The following is a 21,362-nucleotide window of genomic DNA, read 5'->3' on the forward strand; positions in this document are numbered from 1 at the left end:
GATTTGACTTCTAAATCAATAATCTGACGGAACTCGAGTTGGAGAGGGTTGAAGAAAACTGCGTGGCATTAGGACCCAGGGGCTCCCGCGAGCGGATCTGGGGCCAGATTGCAAATTCGCGGTGACTCAGTCTGGTCGGCTCCTTGCGCTCGGCGGCCGCGGCGGCTGGAGCAGCAGATATTGGCGGCCGAACTGCCAGGATCAGTTCCCCCGGGTTTCGCGGTCGGAGACTTCCTTCAGGCGCCCGGACAGGTCCGAGGCGTCTGGGGAGCGCAGGGGTCGTTCGGGCGGGGGGGAAGGGGTTGCTCGGCGCGGGAAGCCCTCGGGCCTGTGCATGGGGAGTAGTAACATTTGCTCCGTCTCTTCCTGTCTCTGGCTTTATTTGCAGCAAACCAAAATGGAGTATGAGTGGAAACCTGACGAGCAAGGACTTCAGCAAATCCTGCAGCTGCTGAAGGAGTCCCAGTCCCCAGACACCACCATCCAGAGAACCGTGCAACAAGTATCCTTTCCGAGGCCTCGCCGCCGCCCGCGCAGCTGGCCCCGCCGGGCCCGCTCCGGCGCGGGGTGGCTCTCGCCGCCCCTCCCCCTCCTCTCGCTCCCCAGATCCCTCCGCCCTCCGCCCGCCTGCGGGAGGAGGCCCGCCCGCCACCGCCGCTGCCCGGCCCGAGCCCCGCGCACGCGGCCCTTGTGCTCCGGTCCGGGCCGCCGACTTCCGGGCCGCGCGAGGCAGGGGCTCTGGGCCGCCGCCCACGATCGCGACCGGTGCGACTATCGAGCCGCCACGTCCCGGCCCGCCCACCGCTGGCCTGCGGAGGGGGTGGGGAGCGGCGCGGGCGGCATGGCCCGGTGCGGACCCCGGCGGCCCGGCCCACACCACGCGCCTGGCCCGGTTGGGCCTGCGGGCTGAGCGAGAGGCCAGGTGGCGGGCGCTGCTTGAGCGGCGGGGCTCCCGCCGAGCGTCCGGGCAGCCATGGGGTGGAGCTGGCGCGGGGTTTGAACTGCCGCCGTTTGGGGCCTGGGGTTACTTCCCGGCCCTTGGCCCGAGAGGGTTGGAGGCGTAGACGTGGGGGCTTTCAGACCTGCCCCTGGGCTGTTCGTGCCAGCACCTGTTGCTGGCTCCCAAATGAGATTTTGTTTTTAAATCTTTGGCTCAAGGATGCCAGTTCAATTATCCAAGCCTTTATGGAGTTAGCTGGTGTAGCGGTCCTGTTGCTAGAGGCGGAAAGGATTAGAGAAGAAGCAAAACCTGCCATGTGTGCTCAGTAGTGCCCTAAACTGTGGGCCACGGTGAATTCTAATTGGAGCCAATAAAGGAAACAAATTCACTCACCTGATCATAAGTAAACTTTTTATCTGTTATTTTAAGACCAAAGAAGTTAATTTAAAAAAAAACTTGTCTATTTTTGCCAAAAAGCCTCTTGATGTTTATTGTTAATAAGCAGCAAAATTTACTAAATATGGAGTTTGGTAAGTAAGCTCCTTTAGTGTAGTTTGGGCTTAATTAAATTTAAAACAGTAAAGGAAATATATGTGTGTGTGTGTGTGTGTATACAATTACATCAAAAGAAAGCACCATAAGTTTCAAGGAAGTACTGCATTTCTGTAACTTCAAATCTTAGCTTCTTGGTTAATGTGCTGCTCATTTAAAAATGGAAGTCTGCTTGAGTTTGTTTTTTGTTTTTTTAAGCCATTTTGTTTGAATACTGTTAATACCAAGGGAAGAATAGTAGTTTTGGGGTTTGTTGGAGCTTGTATTCTAAACCCTATTATGGCTTAAGTTAGTCAAGCCCTAAACCACATTGTAATTTCTAATATAGCACTGAATATCATACTTTAATACGTATTTATTAAATACCTTTTATATGCCTGGTATTGTACTTGGGCTAACAATCGAATTTAAAGTTTATTCTGTGTACCTGGAGCATTGTTTGCCATCTATCCATCTACATAAGGAACAAGGTAAATTTCAGTAGATAGAGGCGACCAGTTTTAAATACCCACACTACTCTGTATTTTCAAAGTGCCTAATGATGAACTTGTTCTTTTGTGTCTCTTTAGGAAAGGATGTATCAATGTTTTTTGTTTGTTTGTTTTGTTTTTTTTTTGTATAAGCTTGAGAGCTTTTTGAAAGGTCATTGTAATAATGGTATGTATAGATAGTGGCAGTTGTAAGAAAGTAAACCTTGTCAGGAAATATTTATGAAAAATTACTAGCCTATCAATATGCTCTTAGTCCTGGCCATTCATTAAGAAACGAAGTCAATAGGTTTTTCTTGGACAAATAAAGTAGTCAGTCACACCTTGGAATTTTTCTACATAGTGATTTTGCTAGTTTTACATTTTGACCACTAAATATTGAGGGTATTCCACTATGTAATAAATAGATAATACAGTGTACCTTGAGTTTGTATCATGTATTTAATTTTTTAATAAAGTTAGGTCCATTGAGTAAAAACACGAATATTTCTGTCTATTAAAACACAATTAAGGATGTTAGTAAAAAGCATAATAAAGATTAAGAGGGCTTGAAGACAAAACTTTTATGTCATTGTTGACTGCCAACAGAATAGAATACCTGCATATTTGTACCACTGAAAATGTTAGATCCTGGAGGTGGTAAACAATTATAGCACTATTGCAGTGTAGTAATTTCATAACACTGACTTTATTTTATGTAATAAAATTGGAATGTAGGCTTGTGCATAAATGACATTTAATCTTAATGTTTGAACTCTGAAGAACAAATGAGTAATAAAAGCACTTTTTAAGTTAAAAATATCCTTAGTTGGGATTTTTAAAGTTCAAAGAAATTCTGTTTTAAAAAATAATTTTGCGATTTTCAGCATGCCGAAGATGGAACTTGGCTTATGCTGTATTGGGTATAATTGATATAAAATATTAAGTTTAATATTTCAGCCAAGGCTAAAAATACCACAAAAAGGAATTCTTGATTTTACATTAAAAATATTTAATTTTTTTTCTTAGATTACATTGAGAAGTTTCCTTAACTACTGTTTGTTCTAGAAACTGGAACAACTCAATCAATATCCAGATTTTAACAACTACCTGATTTTTGTTCTGACAAAATTAAAATCTGAAGGTAAGTAGGGTCTGTGTTAAAACTACAAAAAAATGTCTGTAGGGCCTGTTAAAATATACTGGGAATTATTCATTTCAAAGGATTTCCTTTTGTAGTAACCACCTGCTTTAGAGATGAAATAAGCAAAGAGATTTAAGTTAGTATACTACTCTAAGCATTTAGATGCTTATTAGTAAGCATTCACTTGTTAATTGAATGGTTTTATGACAAATTCCCTCATTCTTTGCAAATGAAAGGAGTGTTGCAAAGTCTACTTTGGGATTTTGCTTCAGTCCTTGTACAAGAATGGCATAAAGATTTATTCTTTATTTTAATACACAGAATGAATACAGGATTTACTAATTAATTTAATATATGTGTGTTTATAGAAAACAGTTGAAAGTACATATAACCAAAATGAACAATCACTTATAATCCCATCACCCAGAGATAAGTAATTAATCTCTTGATTAATTCTGCCCTCTCTACCCTCTTTTATTTATTTAAATAAATTTTATTGATTTTTTACAGAGAGGACGGGAGAGGGATAGAGAGTTAGAAACAGCGATGAGAGAGAAACATCGATCAGCTGCCTCCTGCACACCCCCTACTGGGAATGTGCCCGCAACCAAGGTACATGCCCTTGACCGGAATCGAACCTGGGACCCTTCAGTCCGCAGGCCGACGCTCTATCCACTGAGCCAAACCGGTTAGGGCTCTCTACCCTCTTTTACATGGTTATACACTATTTTAAAAGTTTAATGAAAAAAAAATGGGAACATATTACTTATAGACACTTGTAACTTTTTAAAACCTTATAACATTATACATTAAGTTAGTTTACTAACTATTCTTCTATAAATCTTAAATTTAAATTACTTCTGTGACAATTTAAAGCCTGAAAACTTGTATGATTTTTAAATGACAGTCATTTGATTTTTTTTTTTTAATATACTTCTTTGCCAGGTATTTTGTAGGCTCAGAGGCAATAGAAGTGAACAAAATAAACAAGAATATCTGCCCTTACAGAGATTACCTTGTAGTGAGAGGTGTTCATAGAGTTCTTTGAATTGTGTATTCCCTTGGAACATTGTCAGATACAGAAAGCACTCAGATATGTATTAACCTGTAAATGAAAGTACTGTAATATCCTGTTCAGTGATTAGTGTTTCAGAAGCCATAGTGCAGGAAGACACTGCATTTGGAGTTAGGAAATAAGTCTCAGATTCGGAGACACATTTACCTCTTTTTTCAGCTATAAAATGCCTGTGTTAGACTACCAGACCATCTGCAAGGTATGAGCTCCAAGCTCTAGTCGGTTAATGGCCTTAGTGCATAGTAAAATCTCACTAATAAATTGTATTCAGATTTTAATAATCCACATACAGTAGAGTGAATTATTTTGAATTATTTTTGAATAATCTAAATGGTAAGGGTTTTAATTTGAGGAATGTAAAAGAAGCTTCAAAACTTTCTAAACCTACATTTTAAGAAACTAGAAATTCCATCAGCATATCTTTAACATAAATTAATATTCCTAGCTTGATAAGTGTACTTATGATATTTGGCGGGGGGGAGGGGGAGGTTAATCCTTACCCGAGGATATTTTTACCCCCGTTGATTTTTAGAAAAGAGTGGATGGGAAGAGGGGTGCGGAGAGAGGGGGAGAGAGAGTATTATATATGTCTCCTTCCCCCCCCCCCCCCATTGAATACATTGTTTCTTAATAAAGTATATTTTCTCTGTATACTGCAGTAGTTGGTAATTAAATCAATGCTATTTCTTTTTGTTTTGTTTTATTTTTTCCTAAGCCTTTATATCGGGCATTTTTTTTTTTTTATTGATTTCAGAGAAAAGAGGGAGAGATAGAAACATCAATAATGAGAGAGCATCATTGATCAGCTACCTCCTGCATGCCCCCCACTGGGGATCGAGCCAGCCGCAACCCAGGCGTATGCCTTTACCGGAATCTAACCCAGGACCCTTCGGTCCTCAGGCCAACACTCTTATCCATTGAGCCAAACCAGCTAGGGCAATGCTATTTGTTTTTAAAAGAACTTAGTAAGTGAATATTTCTAAACTGTGATTCACTTGGAAATTTTAAGCTTATTTCACCAAGCTTTCTACACTGTCATGTCCTCATCCTAAATTCCAAATATTTAGATGGTTAAAATATTATACTCTTTCTCAAAGCTTTCTTGGTGTATAAAGGTACATCAGAAGTATTTGAAAAAGCAGACAAACTCATTCAAGTAGCAGGAGAAGTTGGTGTAACTGCCTTCGAAAAGACCTATTAGTTACAAAACCACAAAATGTTGGAAGGGATTTTATTCAGGTTTTCCAGACACTAACTAAAATGTATTTCTTGCCCTGGCCGTGTAGCCCAGTTGGTTAGAGCATCATCCCAATATGCCAAGGTTGCAGGTTTGATCCCCGGTCAGGGCACATACTAAGAATCAACCAATGAATGCATGGATAAGTGGAACAACAAATTGATATAGTTGATGTTTCTGTGTGTGTGCATGTATTTGTTTACACTGAATTGTGGAGTAAAAGTTTAAATCTGGAAGAGACCTCAGAAATGAGCTCATCTAAATCCCTCACTTTACAGATGAGCAAAATGAGGCCAAGTGAAGTAAAGTCTTACTTTTTTTAATAAAAGGCAATGGTGGCTTTATTAAGCGGGTTTTGGACAGAGGATATTTTTCATTTTAATTAAAAATATTTTAAATCATTTCACTTTATATTTATTGAAACCCTTCATCTTGTAACCTTTATTGTAAAAACAATATAGTGGTCCTAGTCGGTTTGGCTCAGTGGGCAAAGCATCGGCCTGTGGATTGAAGGGTCCCAGGTTCAATTGCCGTCAAGAGCACCTACCTCAGCTGCAGGCTTGAATCCCCAGCCTTGGTTAGGGCATGTCCAGGAGGCAACCAATCAATGTCTCTCACACTGATGTTTCTCTCTCCCCCTCCCTTTCACTCTTTCTGAAAACCAATAGAAAAATATCCATGGGTGAGGATTAACACAAAAAAAAAACCAAAACAACATAGTGTATTTCTTGTAAATAAATACACATGCCATTTAAAATAAAATTATATTACTGAACTAATGGGCTAACTTAAGAAAAAAACGTTTGTTGCTTGAGGAAGTTAAATATTTGGCTATTTATGACAGTTTTAAATTTTGAAAAGAAGTTAGAACTTTTTCTTTTAAAAAAATGTTTTTATCAATTTTTTTTGTTTTCTTTTTTTTTTTTGGCCTGGTGAGTTGGGGTGGGGGGGTAAGGGAAGGGAAAAGGCATTGGGGGGTGGGGGGAGCCTATCAATTTTTTTTGTCGTTTTAAGAGATAAAGGAAGGAAGAGAGATAGAGATAAATACATCGGTGAGAGAGAAACATCATCAGTTGGCTTCTTCTGCATGCCCCCCACTGGGGATAGAGCCCGCAACCAGACAGTGTTCTGACCGAACCATTGACCTCTTGGTTTATGGGTCAACGCTCAACCAGTGAGCCACACTGGACGGGCTTTTCTTTCATTTTAATCTACTTATTGGAATGAGTTGTAATTGAAACTAGAAAGAAGATTTTATTTATTTTTCTCTCATTTTTTGAATTTCTTTTTATTTTTCACAAAGTAATGTACAAGTTTAAAAATCAAATAGCACAGACGTTAACAGAAAAAGGAAAGTTTCCTGTCTAATTTCTCCTGATTTTTGCTTCCCATAGTCAAAATTTTCAATTCATCTTTAAATCTTATAACTGTTTCTATCGGTATTGACCTCCACATTGACTTTATAAAAATGTTTATTCTACTCTCAAGACTTCTTCATTTTAAACATTATACATTGACCACCTTACTATGGATGCTGAGACTACAAGCTCTTTTCTCATCCTACCTTCAACCCTATCCTCCCAGTATAATTACATCACAACTTTGGGTTAAATAATGGAAAGAAGATTTTAAATGGTGATATAATATGTCTGGCTATATTGCTTGGCGGCCTGAGTGGGGTTATGTGCAAAGAAACTTTGCCATCTTTTTGCCTCTCTATGTGTTTTACCCTTGACGATTTCAGTGCCAGTCAGATTTTAGGAGCGTACTACTAATTAGAACAAGCTCGGGTATTTATTTTTTAATAAGGTATGTGAAATAGTAGTGCTGTAAAAGCATATTCTGTTCAACACAGCAGCTCTTCATGTCTTCTAGCTCTTTGAGGAGAGTGAAACTACGAAGTGCATCAAGTGTAGGCTCTGGAGGCAGACCCCTGAGGTTGATATTTTGGCCTCCCCACTTCGCTCTGTGTGACTTTGGCAAAGGCCTCAGTTTCTTCAGTTGTGCAGTGGGAATAATTACAATCTCATGAGGTTGTGAGGATTAAATGCAAACTACTTGCAAAGCACTTAGTGGTGTTTAGTACCTGATACACATTCAGAAGATGTTAACTATTGCTAATATTTTTGATGCTGGTGCCAATTGGTAACATCAGTTATAGTCTGCAGGTATTAAATTGCTTCTTGAACATTTAACACCACCTATGGATTAAATGTTTTTTAAAAAGTAAATTCTGTTTTTAAGAAAACTTATGGAAATTTTAAACTTGTTTTACTCCCCCCCTCCCCCTCCCTTTTTTTTTTAGCTCAGAGGCAAGTGAAAAACATGGTATAAATGAACGACAATTATTTGTATGTGAAGGTGACCCCATATATTCTTTGTCCACTTGATTTTTAATGAGATATTTTTAGTAACTAATACTTTCAGATCTGTAATTTGATGTTTATATCAGGTTTCAATAAAGCTTGAATACAGTGGTCATATATAAACTAAATTAACTCTTAAACTAAATTAATGGTTCTCAACCCAGTGCAATTCCTCTCCCTCAATTTCTCCCAGAATTTGACATTAACTGGAAACATTTTTGGTTGTCACAACTTGGAGAATTGATACTGGCATCTATGGCCAGTGATACCGCTGACCATTTTAAAATGCACAGAACAGCACCCCACAACAAAGAATTATTTGGCCCAAAATGTCAATAGTGCCAAGGTTGAGAAACCCTGAACTATAAAATCATGGAGCTAATCTTTTGAAATCATTTATGATATTTTTTCCTGGTTATAGCAAAATTATTGAAATATAATCAGTTTTGAATGTAAATATTTTTAAAGTTACTGTTCTTGATAACATTTTAAAATGAAAATGACTTTAAAACTCAGTACTGTTGTTATTTTACTACAGATGAACCCACACGATCATTGAGTGGTCTCATTTTGAAGAATAATGTGAAAGCTCATTTTCAGAACTTCCCAAATGGTGTAACAGACTTTATTAAAAGCGAATGTCTAAACAATATTGGTGACTCCTCTCCTCTGATTAGAGCCACCGTAGGTAAGTTATGTTGTTAAAATTTTGCTTATCTTGTTTGTAACTGGGTTGTTTTTTGATATGATACGCCATTTTCATAGGCATTTCATCCGTTTCAAGTTAAATTGTGATGGGGAAATTTTTCATTGCTACTCTTAAATGCTTTGTATATGTTTATGGTTGCAATAAAAGCTCTCTTGTCCAGTGAGACCCAAGGGTCCCTGGTAGTTGCTTAATCAAAGTTGGTGAAAATGGGGCATTAATAAGTGATAATAATTTAGGACCACTGCCTTTTCTTGGAGTTGGTTTGTGATTTTATTATTTCAGTCAGCATCCTTTAATGTGTTTATACACTTGTGGGAAATTTTCTATAGAATTAGTGCATAGGAGTGGCATGACTGGGTCAAAGTGTGCTGTTTAAACAGTTAAAATTTAATAGGTATTGCTGAACACACCAAATTTTATTCCCATCTTTTTGTACACAGAAAATTAAAATGTTTCACCTTTTGCAACTGTGTTAGGCATTAGAAGACTTTTCAGTAGTGGATGAGATTATATGGAGCCAGATAAATTTGAATTTCAAATTTCAACATTCTTCAATCTCTCCTAGCAGAAGTAATGGATGTTAGCGGTCTATTAGTGCCAGGGTGTTACTTATGTTTATTTTTTATCATTGCTTGTTTTAAGGCAGCTTGGTTTCATTTAGGCAGATCTAGAGCTTTCTCTTTTTCTCAGTTCTTCTATATTTTTAACTTTGGGAAAGAATAATTGGCAGGAGGTACAGACCTACTATTAGTCTTGCTGCTTTTTTGTCTTACTACAAATTTATTTTATAGTAAGGCTGATATCTTTAAAATGCTATCCATATATTAACCCTTACCACATAATTTAAAAATTTTTAGCTAAGAATACATATTGACTAACTTTACATTTTGTAACTCTTTACCATTAGGAGCAGCGTTCTCAAGACTATTGGTAGAAAATTTAAAAAGAATTCAAACACACAAACAATGGAATTTGCTATTTCGTAGTAATCATTAAGCATTTACTGTATGCCAAGCATTTTGTGAGCATATCTCACTGATTTCTCTAACTATTAAAAAGAGCACTTCTAAAAAATTTTTATAAATTAGTATTTTGAAGCTTAGAGTACCTATAATTTGCCTATCAGAGTTTATACTCTTATTAAATAAAAGCATCTATAATTGGCAAGTATATAACTTTGTTACTAATATAAGATTTACTAAGGCAGAGGAAAAGATTAACACAAACTTTTTGTTACATATATGTGTAACTATCACAACTAAGCTACACTACACAGTTGAAATAATCCAGAGTGGCATTGTGAGTATGTGCCACTCAGTTCTCCCAAATCAGCTTCCCAGTGATTCATCCTTCATCCAGTAAATGGGAAACTTTCTATTTTCTCTCTCTATATCTACGTCCCTCCATGGCTGTAATCCTAGGTTAAGCTGGGGAGTTAATAGCTTCTTGATGTATTTTTATTTGAATGTAACAGACTCATACTCCTCACCCAGTAATACATGATACTAACATTTTTGTACATATTTTATTCTTTTGTAATTTCTATAAAATAGGAGTGATTTTAATTAGTGGAACTATTCTTTTTTTTTTTTTTAATTAAATCTATATTGTTCAGATTACATTTGTTCCTCTTCTCCCCCCCCCCCCCATAACTCCCCTCCTCCCAGTTCCCGCCCCACCCTCCGCCCTCACTCCTCACCCACTGTCCTCATCCATAGGTGCAGGATTTTTGTCCAGTCTCTTCCCGCATCTCCCATTCCCCTTTCCCCCCCAAGAATAGTTTGTCCATTCCCTTTCTATGTCCTTGATTCATTATAATCACCAGTTCATTCTGTACATCAGATTATTTATTCACTTGATTCTTAGATTCACTTGTTGATAGATGCATGTTTGTTGTTCACAATTTGTATCTTTACCTTTTTCTTCTTCCTCTTCTTAAAGGATACCTTTCAGCATTTCGTCTAATACTGGTTTAGTGGTGATGAACTCCTTTAGCTTTTCCTTTTCTGTGAAGCTCTTTATCTGACCTTCAATTCTGAATGATAGCTTTGCTGGATAAAGTAATCTTGGCTGTAGGTTCTTGGAATCCATCACTTTGAATATTTCTTGCCATTCCCTTCTGGCCTGCAAAGTTTCTGTTGAGAAATCAGCTGACAGTCGTATGGGTATTCCCTTGTAGGTAATTGAGTCTCTTTCTCTTGCTGCTTTTAAGATTCTCTCCTTGTCTTTTGCTCTTGGCATTTTAATGATGATGTGTCTTGGTGTGGTCCTCTTTGGATTCCTTTTGTTTGGGGTTCTCTGCGCTTCTTGGACCTGTAAGTCCATTTCTTTCACCAGGTGGGGGAAGTTTTCTGCCATTATTTCTTCAAATAGGTTTTCAATATCTTGCTGTCTCTCATCTTCTGGTACCCCTATAATTCTGATGTTGCTACGTTTGAAGCTGTCCCAGAGGCTCCTTACACTATCTTTGTATTTTTGGGTTCTTTTTTCATTTTGCTTTTCCGGTTGGGTGTTTTTTGCTTCTTCGAATTTCAAATCTTTGGCTTGATTCTTGCGCTCCTCTGGTCTGCTATTGGGTATAATATTCTTTATTTCAGTCCGTGTATGCTTAATTTCTAGTTTCTTTATCGTAGCATCGAGGGTCTCATTAGTTTTTGTGAGGCTTTCCTCAAGTTTATTGCAAGCCCTCAAAATTGCGTTTTTTAGCTCTATATCCTCCATTTCTGTCATGTTTTTTTTGTCTCCGCATCTTTTATGCTTTCTTGGTGCACCCCCTTATGGTCTTTGTGCACAGTCTTGTTCTAGTTAAGCCTTAATTGTTGTAGTTAATACTAGAGGGATTTGACCACCAGGCCGACTGGCTGTGAGAATCAGCTGTGGGAAAACTTCAGTCCTCTGGGGAGGTGCTAATCTAGCCTTTGCCTGAGGCGATCTGGCAAATGGCTCTGCGCAGGGCTTGGGCGGGGCGGGTTCAACAGGGCGGGTGGAGGGAGCAGTTATGGCTGCTCTCAGCCCCGTTCCCAGAGGTTCTGCTTCTCAGAACCCCCACAACCGCTGCAAACCTCGGAGAGAAAGCTGCCCTCAGATTCCAACTGATGCCAGACAATCCCGCTTCTCCCGTTTGAGTCTGAGTCCCTAGAGACTCACCTGGATCTGGAGCTCAGAGTCTGAGACTCCCTCCTGACTGAAAACGACAACTGCGCCCTCAGCCACCAGCCCGCTTTGCGTGCGCACCTCCGTACCTTTGTATTTTCCACACTGCACCTCCTCTGAGCCTTGGTTTGCTGTTCTCTTTCCTTCTAGTTGAAGAGTCTCTCCTCAGCCAGCTTTCCTATGGTTCTGGGTGATGTATGTTCCGTCTTTTAGTTGTATTTTTGAAGTGGTTGTTTGCGGCAGCAGTCTCCACTGTTTACCTATGCCGCCATCTTGGTTCTCCTCTAGTTGGAACTATTCTTGGAGAAGAGCAAGTTGTAGTCTTCTGTACAGATACTTGTTAAAAATAAAAAAGAGGGTAAAGTGTTAAAAAAAAACAACAAAAAAACAGGTTAGAAACAGATCTCATTTATGCTGTGGTGATATGGGGATTCTTGATGAATGTTATTTATATGGTTTGGAAATCTTAGGCTGATTTGGGGCATTTAGTAAGTGGGGATGGGGGGATTGCACATGTTTGTGTGCAGTTGTTCACATGACAATATCTAACGTAATGCAGTCAGATTTCCTAAAAGTGTGTGTTTTCTTTCAAGGTATTTTGATTACAACCATAGCCTCCAAGGGAGAATTGCAGAATTGGCCTGACCTCTTACCAAAACTCTGTAGCTTACTGGATTCTGAAGATTACAACACTTGTGAGGTAAAAATACTTGCTTTATCATATAATTTTTCTTGTGCTATTGTATACTAAGAAACCTTTGAAATTTTTTCTCTGGAATTATTTCAAAACTTAAAAACCTAAAATTACCTTTGTGTTTTACATTAGTGATCATTTCTTACTGTTTTCTATAAAGACTAAGTTTTAAAACATCTTTACTATATTTCCTACAAAGAAATATCTCCCATTTTTGCATTTGAAAACTTTCCTTGGTTATATGTATATCTCTATAATAAATAGCCATTGTCAAGCTTAATCAGTTCAGGTGGTATTTTTTGAAGATAGACTTAAAATTGACTAAATTTCCAGACGATGAGTATTTTTTCAGCTTCTCTAAATGTTTTTGTGCCTCTTACTGTATAACATGTCTAGTTTTAATCATGCATTGATTATAGTATCTCATTGTTTGCCACTGATCAGATCGGTAGCAGCCTTTTCATTTGGGAAGGTGAAGGAGTTTGGATTTCCTCTACAATTTCTCACTGTTAATGAGTACTTTAAGACTCTCTCATTAACTGGGCTCCAGTTTAGGTAGAAATCTGTTTTAAATGGAAACCGTTATAGGTGTTTTGCGTAAGGCAATGACCCATCTTCCTCTCAAACAAGAGCATGGCTTGGCAGGGCAGGGCAGGCACAGGAATAACCTAACATTAAAAATCAGGAGGTCACCCTAACTGGTTTAGTGTAGTGGGTAGAGCGTCGGCCTGTGGACTGAAGGGTCCCAGGTTCGATTCCGGTCAAGGGCATGTACCTTGGTTGCGGGCACATCCCCAGTGGGGGGTGTGCAGGAGGCAGCTAATCGATGTTTGTCTCTATCCCTCTCCCTTCCTCTCTGTAAAAAATCAATAAAATGTATTTTTTTTTTAAAAATCAGGAGGTCTTGTGATGGGGCACTTTGTTGTCAGATCTGACTTGGGGAAGGGAGAAGGATAGTTAGCAAAACAGTCTTTAGAAAAGACTCTAAGAAAAAAAAACTTTCATTCTCATATATATATGTATTTTCAAGTAATGCCTTAGAAATACACTGATAACATTACAGGAAAACTGAATAATATTTAGCCATCAGGTAACTGTTTATTAAAAGTTAAATAGTACACCCAGCTGGTGGCTCAGTTGGTTGAGTGTTGTCCCATAAGCCAAAAGGTTGTGGGTTAAATTCCGAGTCAGAGCATGTACAGAAGGCAACTGATCTACCCTTCCCTCTCTCTCTCCCTCTCTCCCTTTCTTCCTTTCTTCCTCTCTCCCTGTCTCCCCCTTCCCCCCCTCTCTCTAAAATCATTAAAAAATATATCCTCAAGTGAAGATTTAAAAAAAAAAGGCAATTATATTTTTAAACAAGTTAAGTAGTGCTTTGGTATAACAGTAATATAAAAAGAGATCAAAATTTTAAGCACTTTCCAAGAATAAAAAAAAGTTTTCACTGCAATAGTCTTGAAATTGTGGAGTAGCTACTACGTAAGTCATTCTTTAAAGAGACAGTATTCATAAATTAATTGTACTGTGGAGAATAAGTTCCTGGGAGTTGCTAATGGAATTAAAAGTAGTAAAGCATGTAAGTGGATGAACTAATAGGTTACATATTGTGTGCGAGAGCTCTAAGTTAGCCCATTTGGTGTAAAAATGACTATAGAGAAATAGTTGCCAATTTGAATTGCCTGCCCTTTTAACAGATTTTGTCACCATTACCCAATAAATGACTTACATGTATATAACTTTTTAACGATTTTTTAACGATATTAAGACGTCCTTTATGCTTCAAAGAAGAGAAGTGGTACAATGGTTAGATATATGTAAGTATAGAGTTTTACAAACTGATAGTACTTAAAAGAGAAAAAGTAATGTTGACTTAAATTGGTAAGAATATTTCAGAAATTAGGGTTTTGAATTAGATATTACAGTCTCTGCCAACCAAAATATCTTCTCATTCTAAGTTATTTAATGGTAAAATAAAAATGTATCATTATATATAAACTGAGATTAATAATTTGTCATAAAATTGATTAAACTTACAGATTTTTTTCAGGAAGCATTTTATGTGAACTGAAAACAATTCATACAAATTAGGCAATATTCCTCAATTTACTTTTAAAATGACTTCAATTTTTAATTAATTTTAATTAAATGTCTTTTATAGGGAGCATTTGGTGCCCTTCAGAAGATATGTGAAGATTCTGCTGAGATTTTAGATAGTGATGTTTTAGATCGTCCTCTTAACATCATGATTCCAAAATTTTTACAGTTCTTCAAGCACAGTAGTCCAAAAATAAGGTATCTATATAACTAATATTAAATTTAATTTATAAACTCTGATATAATTCTTACCACTTTCTTATTTTTACATTATTTATTGTTTTTGTAACTAGCAAAATATATTAGATGTTCCACAAAGGTGAATTTTGATAACTTACGTTTATTCCTTTAAAAACACTGCCCGTAAAATACTGACTTTTGCTGCTGAAATTGTCATTGAATATGTCAGTTCTACATGTTTAATTACATTTGTAATGGTTAACAGTCATGCTTTTAAGGTTCCTTGTGAAAGGTTAAAACTAAGTGTGTTGGGGGGCTGTTTGTTTGGTTTTTTGTATTTTTTAATTAATGAATCTTGGCAAGTACAGGTACTTTTATTGGCAGCTCTGTACTAAAAGTTCCTCAAGTATGACATCTAAATTATTAAGTAACTAGAGGCCCAGTACACGAAATTTGTGCATGGGTAAGGTCCCTAGCAGCTGCCAGCTGCTGGCCATTGCCTTCCTTTGTTCCACGCCACCCCCTTATGGTCAGCGAGTGATCAAACTCCCGGTCAGTCGAACTCCCGAGGGGACACTTTGCATGTTAGGCATATATATATATTTATATTTATATCTATATTTATATTTAATTTAGTTTAAGGGGCTTACAACCTACTTATTTAAAAAAAACAGACCGCATTTTAATCCTGATAGTGGAAAGATTTTTTAGTGCACTCTGAAATCACATAGTGGACGTGGTTGGCTGGTCCTGAAGTTAACATAGTCTGTTTTGGTTTTTTCTCTATGTCTATAATTCCTTGAAACTGCCTAGCATCTAGTTTTGAAATATCATTATATTTCGAATATTAAATAAGCCTTTGATTAATTTTGTTATCAGTTGTCCTATCCTATATAATAAAAGGGTAATATGCAAATTGACCCTAACAGCAGAATGACTGGTCACACTGACTACCAGGGGGCAGATGCTCAATGCAGGAGCTGCCACCTGGTGGTCAGTGTGCTCCCATAGGGGGAGCTCTGCTCAGCCACAAGCCAGGCTGATGGCTGCCAGCACAGCAGTGGTGGCAGCAGCCTCTCCTGCCTCCTCAGCAGCGCTAAGGATGTCTGACTGCTCCCCACTGGCAAGTGGACATCCCTGAGGGCTCCCGGGCTGCCAGAGGGATGTCTGACTGCCAGTTTAGGCCTGTCCCAGACAGCAAGAGGGCACAGGTGGGGCTGAGGGACCCTCCCGAGTGCACAAATTTTTGTGCACCGGGCCTCTAGTCATGCTATAATTATCATGATGCCTTTATTACATTGAAGTGTGTAAGACTTTGTAATTTCACCAAAAGTTCTCCAGCCTGCTATACTTTTTTCCCCTTCAATTATGTATGCTTTTTGTAACTTGAACTTTGTTTATTGTTTCTATGGAAAAGTCATTGCTCTTCTGGTTGTCATTTGATTTGGGGTTTTTTTTTTTTTCTGATTGTCAATACATCATGCTTTTATGTAGAATAATCAAATATATTACTATGTAAAGTAGAAATTATGTCGTTTCTAGAGGATTCAGGGATATACAACTGAATGAACGTTAGTGTATATGCTTTAACTATTGGTTCAGATGCCCATTGGGGCTTACTTCAAGATTCCAAACTGTGTTTCAAAGGATTGTGGTTTCAACAGTGTAACCAGAGGGTAAATTGGGAATCTTTTTCTTGCTTAAATTCTTTATTTAGTTCTTACGTTTTTACCTCGATTTAATTTTACTTGTCCTCTTACGCAGTACTTAATCTAGTGTTAAACTCACAGTAGGAACTTAATAGATGCTTATTTGTGGGTAATGTCATGCAAATAAATATTTTCAAAATAAAATTTTACTCTTCCTGGCAGAGGAAATTAGATAGAGGAGTTCATATTCCCTAGGAAAGTATTCCCCATTTAACATTTCCACTGAGGTGTGAAAGTGTAGTGATTTGCATACTTCTAAGAAATTTACTTTTTTGTGACCAGTTCTCAGCAATTAAAACAGAAGAACCAAAAAAATATTCCTGATAATAGGTACACCATTACTGGATATAAAAATTTATTTTGTAATTATAATACGTGTACTTAAAACTTAACAAGGTACACGTAGTTTAGCAATACAGAAATGTTTCCATTTAGTAAATGTTCGTTACTGCCCATTTGAGATTCTGTTGAATATACTGTTATAATATTTTATTTTAATGTATATTTGAGTAAATGATATCTATTGTCTGTTTTATCTGTGCACTAAACATATTTTACATCTTTATGTAGTTTTATTCCACAAAATTATTTAATACTTTATCAATACAGTTTAACTGGTATTTACTATGAGTGTATTTCCCTCTCACAGTAACTATTAGACTTTGAGAATATAGAATGAGGCAAACAAATACAGTTTTATCCATCACATGACTACGCAATTTAAAAATCGGAGCCATTTTATTTTTTTAATCACACTAGAGGTGCACAAATTGGGTTATGTTTCGTAACATTCTCATCATTTCCCACTTACATTCAATCTGTAGTTATTTATTAGTTATTTTTAATAATCACTCAAACCCACCAAATATAATAAAAGCAAAGGCCTTGAAAATAACCTATATCTAATCCCAACTTGATCCTTTTCTTGGAATTTTTAGAAAATAATTTTATTGATCTTGGTTTTCAATTTTATAAAAGGTATATGAATTTAATCTTTGGCACCTTAAATTTAATATGTTGATAAGATTCATCCATGTTGTGTCACTATAGGTCAGTTGTTTTGACTACTGTATATTATTCCTTTGTGTGACAATTAAACAATTTATTCATGTATACGCACGCCCAGTGGCCTTTGGGTGCTTCCAGGTTCTTGCTTTTGTGGGTAGTGCTACTGAAACATTTATATGCTTGTCTCCTTTTGTCTATTTGCACGAGTTTCTCTTAGGGAAGTTATAAAATCTTGGGAAGGAATTTCTGAGACACAGGGATTTCCTGGGTATACATATTCAGCTTTTGGTGTTGTCACACATTTTAATTTTTGCCAATCAAATAGATATAAAATGGTTTTTCAAAATGGCTTACTTTTCTGTCATTAATCATGTTGAACATCTTAATGTTTTTTGGCTGTATGTGGTGATTTTCTCTTCTGTCTTTTTTTTTCTATTGGGTTATTAGAAGAGGAGGCCTACAGGATGGTAATAATTGAAAAATAATACAATTTCATGTTAAATACTATGGAAAGTGAGAAAAAGGGGTTAGACAGTGACTCAGAAGTATTTTGTATAGAAGATTTTCTGAAAAGGTAACATTTGTACAGACCTTGCACCAAGTAAAGTAGTAAATTTTTGCAAGATCAAGGGAAAGATTGGGGGAATAGCAAGTACAAAGGCTCTGGAGTTACGTAGAGGCCTTTTAGAGTGACAGGAGAAAAAAAAAATTGTAGCATAGTAGGAAATGAAGTTAGGGGTAGGGAGTAGCCACATTATAGAGTAATATCTAGGCCAGTGAAATCCAACCATGACCATGACCTGTGAGCTAAGAATGATTTTAAGTAGTGCCATTAAGAATTGCTGTGGAATTGAATTGGTTATGTCAGAACAAATAGACTGTAGACTGTTACAAGTTTTTCGTTTCAAAGAAATGCTTATTTTTAAGTCTGTAGGTAAATAAAATAAATTACCATTATGTACCCATCCAGCCTTCCATTTTTCAGTTATCTACTATTAAAAATGTGCACATGTTCTTTCAAACACTTCACTTATATAGAAGCAGTAATATATTGCTCTGCAACTTACATTTTTCACTTAATATATTATTCCTATTCTTTCTGTGTTAATAACAGAAATTTTACTCATTTTTTTTAGAGTGTGTGTATGTGTATTGCTGTACATACATCATAATATTTTTATAGAGGAATGTTTAAGATTTTTGCAAATAGAAAAACGATGCAATGAGCATATGCTAAATCTTAAATTTTGTTTGTAGATCTCACGCTGTTGCATGTGTCAATCAGTTTATCATCAGTAGAACTCAAGCTCTGATGTTGCACATTGATTCTTTTATTGAGGTAAGATTTATCCTCTCCTTTGTTTTTGAGAAGGTTAGATAATGTTCATTGCTTATAGTTTTTATAACTATAAACTTTTCCTCTGTTACTGATTTTTCCACTTGTATCATTATGTAAATACTGATTATGGTATGTTTAATATCTTCAGCATAAAAATTTCTGCTTCAATATACTTTTCAGTTGCATATGGAAATTAAATTTCCCAAGTCATTTGCAATATGGTGAGGTTGAATAAACTTAACTTGATAAAGAATCTGAAGACACAAGCTAAAAGAACAGTACACTAAGTCTTCACTTTACGTCATCAATATGTTCTGTAGCTTTAAGCCAAGCAAGTATTATGAAACCAATTTTACCATAGGACTGATTGATATAAACAAGAGTTCAATTCCTACCACATCTCATCAATCTATATATATAAAAGCCTAAGCAACTGTTATGACCGGACAGCCAGGTGACCAACTGGTAGCTATGACTCACACTGACCACCAGGGGGCAGACGCTCAATGCAGGAGCTGGCCCCTGATTGTCAGTGTGCTCCCACAGCCAATCTCCCATGGCCAGCCAACCTCTCGTGGTCTCCCCCCACCCCCGACTGGCCCTGATCAGCCCCTTTCTGCCCCGATTGCCCGCCAGGCCGAGGTACCCCACCCATGCATGAATTCATGCACCGGGCCTCCAGTGTTATAGGACCTGCTGTACTTCTGTTTTCTATTGGTTTCCATTGTGAAAGGATTGTTTAAGTTCCCTACCCACTTAACTTTTATTTTCACCAAATAAATTAGTTTATTTTTTCTGGGCTTTTTAAAAAAAAAAAAATCCTTCAGAGGCTACATTTATGTTGGAAAATTATTGGAGGGGGCAAATCTTGTTTTGTTTTTCTCATTTGCTTAGTACTTACTATGAATCAGGCACTGTACTTGGTGCTAGGGATATATAAATAAATTTATGCCTCAAGGTATGTTCAGTCTAGTTTGATACAGAGGTTAGTGGATAATATTAGAAGTTTGGAGTAAGACTACCTGGGTTCAACTCCCAGCTCTACAGCTTAGTAGTGGTTAACCTTGGGCACCTTAATGAATTGGTGTTTTCCATTTCATCATCTGTAAAATGAGGCTAATAATAGACCTACCTAGTTGGATTATTATATATATGCTGTAAATAGGAACAGTGCCTGCCACAGAGTAAGCACTCTACTTGTTAACTACTGCTATTATTATTTTTAGAAATTGTAGTTATAATGGTATTTCCTCTTAGTACTCTTCTACAGTTTAAGGGAACTGTAATGGACATACCAGCATCTTATACAGAAATAAAATTTATAATAAAGGAATTAAATTCTCTCTAAAAATAAAAACTTAAGAACATTTCCCAACATTTTAAATATTTTCCATTTGTGTTTATGCCATATTAACACTTCTCTGCTGCTTGATAGCTGTAGAAGAGTCAACCGGTTTTCCATCCTACATGAGCAGTAACCCTCCAGTGGAGGTGCCTGACACATAGTAGAGTCCCTCAGTAACTATTTAGTAAATGAATAAATGCATTGTTTTCTTCCATTACTAGTGTTTTCATTAGGGGCTGATGTCATGTCTGCTAAGTTTGACATTATTGATGGAAAGTGTATTGGTTACTAATAAGCAGCTATAACCTACCTTGGCAAAGCTGTGTATTCATATTAAGTAAGACAACATCAAATTTAATGAAGGATGTAATCTAACATATAAAGGAGCACCTGATGGAAAAACATTATTCTTCTCTGACCTTATAAAATATATTCGATTAAAAAAGGAACTAAAGAGTTTTGAAAGCATCAGGGTCTTGGGGAAATCAAAGCTTTTTAAATGCTAGAAACAGTACTTCACATACTGCCATATTTGATATTTGAACTTCTCCATTGTCTTACCCTTTCTTGAAATGAGGTTTTAGATTTATCTATTTGGAGATGTTTTTGTGATTTCAGGGGAAAAGACAATGGGGCGCATTGGATTTTTATTTATTTATTTTAATGATCTTTTTAGTGCTTTTAAAGTATATGTGTGTTTGTAAATAAGTAGAATCTCAGAAGTGAGATAGGAAAAGTTTATTATTTTTTCTTTTCACATCCCTGCTTGCAGCCTCTACAAGAGACAACTTGTTCTTCTAGTGGAGGCTGTTGGTGTAGTATAATGAGTGTGGACTTACTCATGATTTCATGAAAAACAAATTCATATCCCCCCACTGGCTGGCAAGTGACTTAACATCTAAACTTCTGTATCTTTATCTGTAAAGTTAAATAAACATCCTGGAGTTGCAATGACTAAACATTCTCTTCATTCAGACTCTTTTTTTTTTTTTTTAACCTTGTAGAGAAACTTAAGAACAGTATGAGATTGATTACTTTTATTATTTTTTTCAGTAGTTGACCTGGTGAACAATGGCAGTTTAGGATTAATTTTCAGAAACTCAGTATACGTGTGTGTGTGTGTGTGTGTGTGTGTGTGTGTGTGTGTGTGTATTTATAATTTCCCAATTACTGATGCTTTTATAGAATCTGCACCTGTTACCACCTTAAGAATCAGAGTTGATGGACTAAATCTCTTGACAGACAGTAATTGTCAAGGGTAAATCAAATTCTATTTTAATGCCATTTCTGGATCAACTGGATGAGTGCTCCTGTGTCCCAATGACATGGTTTTATTATCACAAACTGAAA

At 37.0% G+C, this 21,362-nt stretch overlaps 1 protein-coding gene across 4 annotated transcripts in view; it reads left to right on the top strand.

Moving 5' to 3' along the window:
* TNPO1 (transportin 1) overlaps positions 1-21,362 on the top strand; it is a 92,637-nt gene that overhangs the window by 36,926 nt on the left and 34,349 nt on the right. For 2 of the 4 annotated variants that reach the window (XM_070412159.1, XM_070412160.1), the window contains exons 2-7: positions 389-502; positions 3,028-3,103; positions 8,320-8,469; positions 12,237-12,343; positions 14,496-14,629; positions 18,586-18,667. In XM_070412159.1, the coding sequence (XP_070268260.1) occupies positions 389-502; positions 3,028-3,103; positions 8,320-8,469; positions 12,237-12,343; positions 14,496-14,629; positions 18,586-18,667 (663 nt within the window). Of the gene's footprint in view, positions 1-146; positions 253-388; positions 503-3,027; positions 3,104-8,319; positions 8,470-12,236; positions 12,344-14,495; positions 14,630-18,585; positions 18,668-20,784; positions 20,916-21,362 lie in introns of those variants that run through there. The other 2 variants (XM_070412163.1, XM_070412161.1) reach the window with 2 other exon arrangements.

The sequence above is a fragment of the Myotis yumanensis genome, unplaced genomic scaffold (assembly GCF_028538775.1).
Source record: "Myotis yumanensis isolate MYYU_CA2020_CCGP unplaced genomic scaffold, mMyoYum1.0.hap1 SCAF_4, whole genome shotgun sequence".
NCBI classification, from domain to species: Eukaryota; Metazoa; Chordata; class Mammalia; order Chiroptera; family Vespertilionidae; genus Myotis; species Myotis yumanensis.